The sequence below is a fragment of the Aulonocara stuartgranti genome, assembly GCF_965226115.1.
Source record: "Aulonocara stuartgranti genome assembly, chromosome: 14".
Classification (NCBI taxonomy): Eukaryota; Metazoa; Chordata; class Actinopteri; order Cichliformes; family Cichlidae; genus Aulonocara; species Aulonocara stuartgranti.
Window position 1 is genome coordinate 37099800 of NC_138950.1, and position 10422 is coordinate 37110221.

General features: G+C 43.9%; 2 protein-coding genes across 2 annotated transcripts; one reads left to right on the forward strand and one right to left on the reverse strand.

The window, feature by feature from the left end:
• Positions 1 to 2631: 2631 nt before the first annotated feature.
• Positions 2632 to 5119, forward strand: LOC309687276 (uncharacterized protein; the record flags this gene model as incomplete). The annotated part of the gene is made up of 2 exons (XM_082502139.1): positions 2632 to 3148; positions 4222 to 5119. Exons 1-2 carry the CDS (start codon positions 2787 to 2789, stop codon positions 5117 to 5119), a joined length of 1260 nt encoding a protein of 419 aa, XP_082358265.1. The 5' UTR covers positions 2632 to 2786.
• Positions 5120 to 5936: 817 nt separating this feature from the next.
• Positions 5937 to 7787, reverse strand: LOC309687283 (uncharacterized protein). The gene is made up of 4 exons (XM_082502151.1): positions 7426 to 7787; positions 7033 to 7284; positions 6375 to 6464; positions 5937 to 6202 (listed from the first exon to the last, which is right to left on the reverse strand). Exons 1-4 carry the CDS (start codon positions 7553 to 7555, stop codon positions 5943 to 5945), a joined length of 732 nt encoding a protein of 243 aa, XP_082358277.1. The 5' UTR covers positions 7556 to 7787; the 3' UTR covers positions 5937 to 5942.
• Positions 7788 to 10422: the final 2635 nt, after the last annotated feature.

Here is a 10422-nt window from a genome sequence, read left to right on the forward strand (position 1 = left end):
GTGAGAGGCTTTGGAGAATTCAAATTACCCAGAACTCGAACAACCCGTAAAGGCTTTTGCGTGTCTGTATGTGGTGTGAAAATCTGGAACAGTCTGAGTTTACAATTGAAACAATGCAAAAATATTCATAGATTTAAATTTCTCTACAAACAGTTGGTCTGGTCACAGTATACTCAATGATGGGTTTTAGTGTGCTCTGTAATGTCTGTTCTCTTACCATTGCTGGTATGGATTCCAAAATAAAAAATAAAAAATAAAGTGTGCGTATGTATGTACATATATGTACTTGTGTGTGTAGATATATATGTATGTATATGTATGTGTGTTTGTTACTTGTAGTTATTACTGCCTGTTACCTGTGGTAATGCAATTTATAATTTATATATTCTGTATTCAGTTATGAAGGCTCTAATTGTTGGTTGCGAGCTGCCGCTTAGATGCTTGTATGTGCCCGGAGCTGTTGATGGGCGTAGCTGCGGGAAGTTTATTGTTTTTTTTGTTGATGAGTGAGTATAGGGGTGGGATTTAATAAGTTTTCTTCGTCCCACTCCTTTTTCAGGCAATTTTTGTTTTTTGTTTTGTGTATTTTATGTTCAATATAGGTATTTGTTGTGCCTGAAAATGAATAAATAAATGAAAAATGAAAATGAAATGAAGAATATGCTCCGGAACATTTAATGAATAACTGAAGGCTTATGAATAATCATTAGCTTTCCTACTGTGCTTCGGTTTAAGGCAGAAACCAGCGGCCCTTTCTCTCTTTACTGCCATGATACATGGTTCTAGTACTTGGAGCAGAAAAATGCTTCTGACTATGTTCTCTTTGCCTTGTTAATCACTCTGTCTGACTGCTCTCCATGAATTGCTTGAGGATTAGCTGCTTTATTCTCCTTTGATAAGCTACTGTTGCTAACTTTAATTGATGCACTTTGTTTGTCAGACATAGGCTTATTGAGGGGAAACTTTTATTCAGGAGTGTGGTTATGGATTGCAGTTCACTCTCTTTATCTGAATGTACAGTAGGTGTTGAGATAAGAATACATTTCTCAGGCTTTAAAGTTGTGACTACCTGGTCATCATTTTTCCTGTGCTGTGCACATTGTTTAACAATTATTTTTTAATGCTTTGAATGTAAATAAGAAAACATTTAAAATTCTTCCACTAGCTTTCCTGGAAAAAACAAACAAACACACTCTTATTCTTTATTCTGTACTCTGTATTCTTTAGCATGTTCCAAACTGCAGTCCCTTCCGGGGTGTGATGAGATAGCTGTTGGCTGCACTCCCTCTGGAGCTGGCAGAAAGAGAACGTCTGTAATGAACAAGACATAGCAGGTAACTACTCTGCCTGCAAATGGCTTTGTTATAACTCATATACAGCTTCTCTCTTTCGTTCGTGGTGGAAAACACGTAAATTTAATGACATTCAAATTGTGGAATAGCATGATTTGAGCTCTACAGTAGAACATTAAAGTATGAGTTAACTGACTGTTTCTTGCATACAGCATGCCCCATTCTTACAAGCATTATTTTTCTGCGCCTTAGTGCTTTTTATCGGAAAATGACAAAGGAGGTGGTACTGCCCTTTGAAACAGTTACTGTTGAAAACAAAGGGGGAAGTAACAAAGTATGAATACTTATGTACTTAAGTAGCATTTTCAGGTACCTGTACTCTACTTGAGTATTTATTTTTATGACAACTTTTTACTTTTTATGGAGATGAATTTGAGTTTAAGCTGATGGTGCTTTGATCCATTCACTTAATTCAACATTGAATTGTATGCTGTCTAGTATAAAGACAGTATAAACGGTATAGTGTCACTGCAGGAATGGAATTTAGCTAGTACAACTTGACAAATATTTGCATCTGATCTAACTCAGTTATGTAAATCCACAAAGAAAAGTAAATCCCAGAGCGGCAGCACAGATCAGCTGATCACTACAGTTGTACACTAAGAAAATCAATTTGAGCTTGTGATACAAATTGTTGTGAGCTGAAGGTTTTTCCTCACACTAAGCAACAGATCTTGGTTTCTCCCACCTGCTGAATCACACTTTTAAGCCCCGACTATACCTATTTTTCTATTTAGATGTACAGGTAAAATTTAAAAAACATTGTATTCCTATGTATTAATATTATTTTATTATCATAGGTTCAGTTAATTAGTACAAATACCTACTTTTTACTTTCTTACCTTGAATACCTTTTAGAGCCTGTACTTTTTCACTTTTACTCGAGTAAAGAAGATGAACCAGTGCTTCAACTTTTACCAAAGCAACCAGTATCTGTACTTATACTTAAGTAAAGAATGTCTTTACTTTTGCTGTCACTCCTTATAAGAGTGCTATGTTAACGTTATGGTTAGACTTAGGCATAAAACAACTTAGGTTACTGAAAAATTAGCCATGCTTCATGATAAGATTATCTACCCTGTTTATGTCTGCTATACAAACATCTTCTCTCCAGCAGCCCACAACAAAAAATAGAGCACTGGCCAACACTGCATGGTAGGAACAGCAGAATGGAATTGACCATTTTCTATTGCAGGTAAGGACACTTTGTGGCTTTCTTTTTGTGGGTTTGTCATCCTGCCTGTGACTTTATGTTGAAGTGCACATTGTTGCCCTCTAACGGTGTGTTCACACCGAACGCGATGGACGCGAATAAAACGCCCCAAACGCCCCTAATTTGACGCGTGTACATTCGCGTCTCAACGCGTGTCCAAGAAAAATCCATCGCGCGTCAAAATATGATATTTTGACGCGCGTGACGCGCGTGAACCGGAAATGTGGGAGGAATGTGGGAGGGAGTTGTGCCAGACCTGGTTTTGCAAGATGGCAGCTATCGAGCTAGCGCTTCAAGAGAGAGTCTCCCTTCTCTATGTACTGTGGAGAGCAGAGCAGCAGCGTAAAAGACGTCCTCGCCGTACCTGGGTCCATCAAGTCCTCCAGGCGCGTGAGCAGTTTGGTGAGTTTCACCATTTGCTCCAGGAGCTGCGCCTGGATGACGGCAGATTCCAGCGATATCATCGTCTGTCACCCGGCCAGTTTGAGGACCTGCTTTCCCGCGTCGGTCCCAGAATCGCCCGCCTAGACACCAATTACAGGCGCTCAATCCCACCTGCAGAGCGCCTGTCCGTCTGCCTGAGGTTAGTAAAAGTGGTCAATACGGTAGTCCTTTATTGATACCTGTGCTAATATATGCTAAACCATCCATTTATACACTGCTAACATGGATGTGCTATGCTAACAGTGAATGCTGTCGGCGTTTACTGATGGCATAGCACATCCATGTTAGCAGTACACTGCTAACATGGATGTGCTATAACAGTGAATGCTGTCGGCGTGTATAAACTATCGTTTATACACTGCTAACATGGATGTGCTATGCTAACAGTGAATGCTGTCGGCGTTTACTGATGGCATAGCACATCTACACTGCTAACATGGATGTGCTATAACAGTGAATGCTGTCGGCGTGTATAAACTATCGTTTATACACTGCTAACATGGATGTGCTATGCTAACAGTGAATGCTGTCGGCGTTTACTGATGGCATAGCACATCCATGTTAGCAGTGTATCGTGTATACACTGCTAACATGGATGTGCTATAACAGTGAATGCTGTCGGCGTGTATAAACTATCGTTTATACACTGCTAACATGGATGTGCTATGCTAACAGTGAATGCTGTCGGCGTTTACTGATGGCATAGCACATCCATGTTAGCAGTGTATCGTGTATACACTGCTAACATGGATGTGCTATGCTAACAGTGAATGCTCTCGGTGTTTACCGATAGCAAACTGGTACTGTTTATAATATTTCTAGTGATACTCAGATGGTCTCATCAAGTCCCGATTTAATTCGATTTATGCTGTTATCAGTGGTTGAATGATAGCATGGCTGTGGTGTCATAGGTATGCTCTCGGTGTTTGCTGATATCAAACTGGTATTAGGACCACTGTGGGTTAATCTTTGTAGTGATACACACTCCTTTTGTTTATTTATACCTGGTTTAATTTCTGGGATAGTTGAATATTTGTATATAATCACTGCAGACTGTTTTAGATTATATCAAATATATATCATGTAATTATCCTTATAATTACAAAATGTTTTATGTAAGATTTATGTTTTGGAATTTGTAATTTTGGAATTTCAATAATGTATTTTGTAACTGCAGTACACATAATACACATTTTAAACAATTTTGTCCAGGTTCCTTGCCACCGGGGACTCCTTCAGGACCATCGCGTTCAGTTTTCGAGTCGGTGTGTCCACGGTGAGCCAGATCATCCCCCAGGTAGCGACGGCCATCTGGGACTGTCTAGTGGACGATTTCATGGCTGTGCCTTCAACTGAAGACTGGCGGTCCATCGCAGAGGGATTCCAGGAGCGCTGGAACTTCCCCCTCTGTTGTGGAGCTCTGGATGGGAAGCACGTCCAGACGAAGGCACCCCCCAACTCAGGATCCATGTTCCACAACTACAAGGGAACTTTCTCCATTGTTCTCCTTGCGGTTGTGGATGCAGAGCATCGCTTCCGTGTCATTGATGTTGGGGGGTACGGGAGGACCAGCGACGGTGGTATTCTGGCCAACTCCACCTTTGGTCAGGCTCTTCGGGCTGGGACTCTCCATCTGCCTCCTGACCAGCCTCTACCTGGTGGAGAACACCGTGGAGCCCAGCCCCATGTCTTTGTGGCTGATGAAGCGTTCCCGCTGCGGCGTGAGCTCATGAGACCTTTCCCTGGACGCCTCCTCCCTTTAGAGAAGAGGATCTTTAACTATCGCCTTTCCAGGGCCAGGATGATAGTGGAGAGTGCCTTCGGTATCCTCTCCTCACAGTGGAGGTTGTATCGGCGTGCCATGGAGCTCCGTCCTGAAATTGCGGAGAAGTGTGTGAAGGCAACGTGTGTTCTCCACAATTTTCTGCGCTGTGTGGACGAGAGAGGGGCACCTGCTGTGAGGGGTGTGGCACCTGCTGTGGTGGAGCCGTTGCAAGGCCTGGGTCGTGTAGCAGCAAACAACTCCTCCAGAGAGGCTGTCCTGGTGAGGGAGAAGTTCATGGCCCACTTCTCGGCAGAGGGAGCTGTGTCTTGGCAACCAAAGGAGTAGCCTGTTTGAAGTCTGAGTGACTTCCCCACAACGGCTCTTTTAAGAGCCACCCACAAACCTCTAAAGAGTGTTCCTGTCTTTTTAAAATTTTCTTAATAAATGGATCTCTACTCCAAAATAACCTAACCTCTCTTTATTCTCTTAAGTAACTTGTCTTCACTATGTTCCTATAACCAGTGTGATGCAAAAGTTTGAGCAACCTTATTAATAGTCATTATTTTCCTGTATGAATCGGTTACAGTAAAAAATGTCAATTACATATATCATATAGGAGACACACACATTGATATACACTAAATATTTATGTTATTTCTCTTTTTATGTGTTGCCAATATATGCACCTGCTTTATTTAGTGTAAAGTTATTGCACACTTTCTGTAAATCCAGTGAACTGCATTTCACTTCTCAAATATCACTGTGTGTGTCTCCTATATGATGTATTTAACTGACAATTTAAATTGTGACAAATAACGATTTGTACAGGACAATGATGGCTATTAACAAGGTTGCCCAAACTTTTGCATCCCACTGTATCAGTATATTTTGTCATTAGTATAATATGAAATAAATTCTACTTGTGTCAAGTCGGGTGCCAATATTTGCTGTGTAGTAGAACAGAGACATTTGTCATTATAAATGTTTATTTGATAAAATATATAAATTCAGTAATAAAAAGATTCAACATAAATATATGAAATTTAACTATTTACAGAGAGACAGGAATAAAAAGGACCCAGCTTGGAGTGGAAGAGCCTCAGGGGAGAAGGAGGAGAAGAATAAGAACATTGTTTCTGCCCTGGAGAGCTGCTGCCTCATCAGAAAACTACTGATCATTAGGGTCCAATGTTTCCAAATTTAGCACAGCTGTGCTGTTGTCAAAAACTAATTTATGAATTTGGAATTTCACGAATTCTCGTGTCTGAGGCGGCATGCTCTCCAGAGCAGGAACAAGGCCGAGGAGGAAATACTCTGTTGCAGACGGGCGTGGCCTCTTTAGGGACTCCAGGATAGCCAGCTCCACCGCCGATGGACCATCCTGGGACCCTTCCCTCGACCGCCTTCGAGCTCTCCTCCTCTGTGGGCCTGTAAAAAACAGAACAAAACACCACAAAGAAATGAGAAGGCTGCTACTAGATTGTCATTTTCAAAATTGAAAAAAAAACAGGATATGAACAGATTGGTTGTAGATATTTAGTAAAGGTGATCACAAGGGAATCCAAGCAAGTAAAAAGCTATCAGTGCTTGATGTTCATACCTGTGGGTGCAGCAGCAGGAGTGGAGGGACCAGGGACTGGGGAGTCAGGAGAAGCAACAGGGGAGGACTCTGCTGCATGATAACTTGACTCTATCAAGACAATATTAAATGTTAACAGGTTGAAGACAATAGTCATAGAGAATATTATATTATTATATACTTATTATTATATACAGTGGTCTCCCATTTATTGCAGCACATGAACAGTAGTCACAGTTCTCACAAGTTGATTCTCAAAGTGCAAACCTTTGTCGATTTTAAAACGTAAAAGTATTATGCAGCGCTTTTTCTCCGTCTGCGGCGCCACTTTCGTGCGCCTTTTTCGCTCCCGGTGCAGGTGTCTATTTCCGAATGAGGGTCATAGTTATGAGTGTTTTTGTGCTGTTTTTTTCTATTTGAAGTGATGGTTATCAAAACCAAACATGATAAGTTTGGCAAGCGCAGGAGACACGACACGGAGGAGATTTGTCATTTGGGCTGCAGAATGCAATGCGCATCGTTGAAAGCTGTACGGTGCAATAAAAAAAATCAGCGAAAAGGCGAGGCAGTGACGGATGAACAGCGGGACTACTTTATACTGTTTATTAATAAACAAAATATATTCCTGTATGACAACACGCATAAATTAACTGCCTACATTAATTAATTGTAAACATACCTTCTGACTGACACTCCCCTGCTGCCTCTTCGGGCTGTCCCTGGTCCTCGGGGGAGAAGTTCTCCACGGTCCGCACCATATTACCGCTGGTCTCCCGCGGGGTGAGGAAGGGGTCCAGAAACCCCATGACCGCGAAGAACTTCCATCTCCTCCCCGATCCTGCTGCAGACCCACTCCTCTTCTCCTTCTCTGACCTCTTCTCCTTATTATATGTGTCCCTGAGGCTCTTCCACTTTCTCCTGCAGATGTCCTCTGAATAAACGCATTATCTGGTTAGCGGAAAGGTATTTGTACAACAGTGGGAAAATCGCGGGACAGTAGGCGCGCTTGCTAGCTTTTGCACGGCTTCATCGGGTCAGTCTGAAAATTAAAAAGAAGAAGGAATGAACTTACCAGGTTGCCCGATCTCCTCACTTATGTGTCTCCAAGCTAGGTCCTTTTTATTCCTGTCTCGGTAGAAATAGGAGCTGGCATCATATAGCTCGGGGTGGTTAGCCACGGCGCTGATCAGCTTTTCCTCCATACTGAATGAAGAATGAAGGGCTTTGGCTGGATCTGCCCCTTTGACCTAGGTAACAGCCACGTCACCAGGCTCCTGATTGGTTGTCGCGGCGCGATTTGACGCTGGAGTTCAGATTTTTCCAACTCGAGCGGTAGACGCGAAACGCGCGTATGCACAAAGTGCAACACAAAAACTCACGCGCGTGGTTTTATTCGCGCGTCAAACGCGCCTGACGCGCTACACTGACGCGCGTTTCGCGCTACACTGACGCGCGTTTCACGCGTTTTGGCGTTTTCGCGACGCAAATCTGCTTCCGAATTTTCGCGGGACCCGCAATCGCGCGTCATCGCGCCTTTCCATTGACTTTACATGTAAACCTGACGCTCTATTCGCGTCCATCGCGTTCGGTGTGAACACACCGTAAGGCTGTTGTAGGCAAAACGATTTCACTTCTCTTTGTTTATCTGATACTTGGCTTCCTCACCAGCTACACTGACTGATGTCGGTGTGTGAATTGGCTGGAGGTTCCACTTGCATTCTGTGACTGTTACAGTTTTCAGGTGAGGTAACCAGCTACAGGAGCTGTTTAGCTTGACAACGTTAACTAGTACAAAGCCTGGTTAGGTCGGCCAGCTAGCCTGTTAAGATTGTTGGCTATTACCTCTGCAGTTTTTCACATAAACCATCAGGGTGGGGCCAGATCGCCTTGAGGGAAGCCTAGACATTGCTAACAGGGACATATTCTCACTTTGCTTCCCTGAAAACCATGCATCTCCCAGGCAAAACTAATTCTATGGCGGACCACCTGTTATCCACTTTAAGTTATCCATTGGATGCCACTGAAACTGCACAGGAACTGTGTCACCTAGAAATGTGCACCAACTGTAATGTCCCTGTTTCACAGGGTGAGGCATTCAGATCACAGGGTCCTCTTGGTGGCACTCAGGTGGCTGCCAAGGATCTGGTTTCCCTGGTAAGCAGGGACACGTGGCAGTTTCCAAGGACACCAGACCTTTTGCCCAGCTGGAAGCTTTGCCATCTGTCCTGAGGCCTCCTCCAGCTTTGGGTGTGACCACTGAAGGGAATCAGTCATTCTTGACCAACCTTGAATTGACTGAACCCTTGATTCGTTATACCTTGCAGAATACAAGGGCAGGAGTTTGGAATCACTCACCTGTCCATTGTATTAGCAGCGTCTTTTTGAAGCCATGTCAACTCTAAAGGGTTGCATGGCAGCTATATGGGCTTATCATGACTGTATTGAGGGCCCAGGCTCATAGAAAACAGGTCTGGCCTGGATCCAGCATTGAGCTGGCATTTCTGACTGACTGGTGTCATGGTATGTCAACCAGATGTCAGTCACCAGTCTGTCAAGCTAATTAAGTTTCCAGATGACATCTCCGTTATCGGACTCATCTCGGATGGGGATGAGTCTGCCTACAGGTGGAGGTTGAATGTCTGGTGTCCTGGTGAAGTCGCAACAACCTGGTGCTGAATACACAGGAGACAGTGGAGATTATTGTGGAATTCTGTGTCACCACTGTGGATTCATTCCGATTCCTGGGTACCACCATCACCCAGGACCTCAAGTGGGAGCCCACCATCACCTCTGTCATAAAGAAGGCCCAGCAGAGGATATACTTCTTGAGGCAGCTGAAGAAATTCAACCTGCCAACACGGACGAGGATGCAATTCTACACTGGCGTAGATGGCACTGTTTATGTGATGGCATGCCACATCTGGCTCGATTGACATACATCTGGCTCGATTGACATACACCCTGCCATGACACCCTGCCATGACAGGGTGTCATGGCAGGGTGTATGTCAGCCAGATGTTGGGCCAGGTCTGGCAATGATTGCACTATTTATGTTTCTGTTTTCCTATTTTAGTTAGAAGACCCAAATGTCATGTTGCAATACTATACTGCTATGGTAGCCAACGTTTCAAATGCAGGTTTGACAGGTTTGTGAGTGTACACTTTATCCAAACTCTAGTGAGGGTTTACTCATGTTTACCAGTGGGTGGCTGTAGCTCAGGAGGTGGAGCAGGTCACCTACTGATCAGAAGGCTAGTGGTTCGATCCCTGGCTCCTCCGGTCTGCATGTCAAGAGTCTGAATGTGTATGAATGTAGTTAGGAAGCACTCCGTATAGAGGAAAGTGTTTAATTGGGTGAATGTGCCATGTTGTATAGAGCACTTTGATTAATCTGCGAGAGTAGGAAAGCGCTATATAAGAATCAGGCCATTCACTGTCTCAACAGAGTTTTGTCATGTTACTTTATGTTCCGGCACATATTGTTATTACATACAGATTAGGCTGTCATCGGGGGCCAGAGCTGAAACTGTTCTGGGCCAGCACAGGGCCAGCAGTGTGTCTGCAACTGGCCTTGTGCTAGCCCATGTGTGGGCCACCTCTGGCAAACCGGATCTGGCCACAAAAGGGCCGTCATTCTTTGCGGTATGTGGGCCATGTGTAAGCACATTGTGTGGGCCAGATCCGGGCCATACCAATTTTGCTTTGAGGGAATTGGTGCACATTTCTGGGTGACACAGTTTCTGTGTGGTGTCAGGAGGTTACGGCCTTGCAGAGTAAAACGAGTGGCTGCATGGGACCTGCCATTGGTCCTCCCGGCCCTGGGCAGGTCACCATTCAAGCCCATGGGAGAAAGTGAAGATTTCTTTTGGCGAGTAAGCTCTGCACACTCTCTGGTGCTTAAGTTCTAAGCCAGATGGTTCGGGGGGTAATGGTGTGGCCAAATGTGGCCATTCTACCCAAGGTGATCAGACTGACACTGAACTGAAACTATACGCTATAATATTAGGTGATGTGTCCTGAACAGTGTTGGGCAAGTTACTTTGAAAAAGTAATTCATTATAGTTACTAG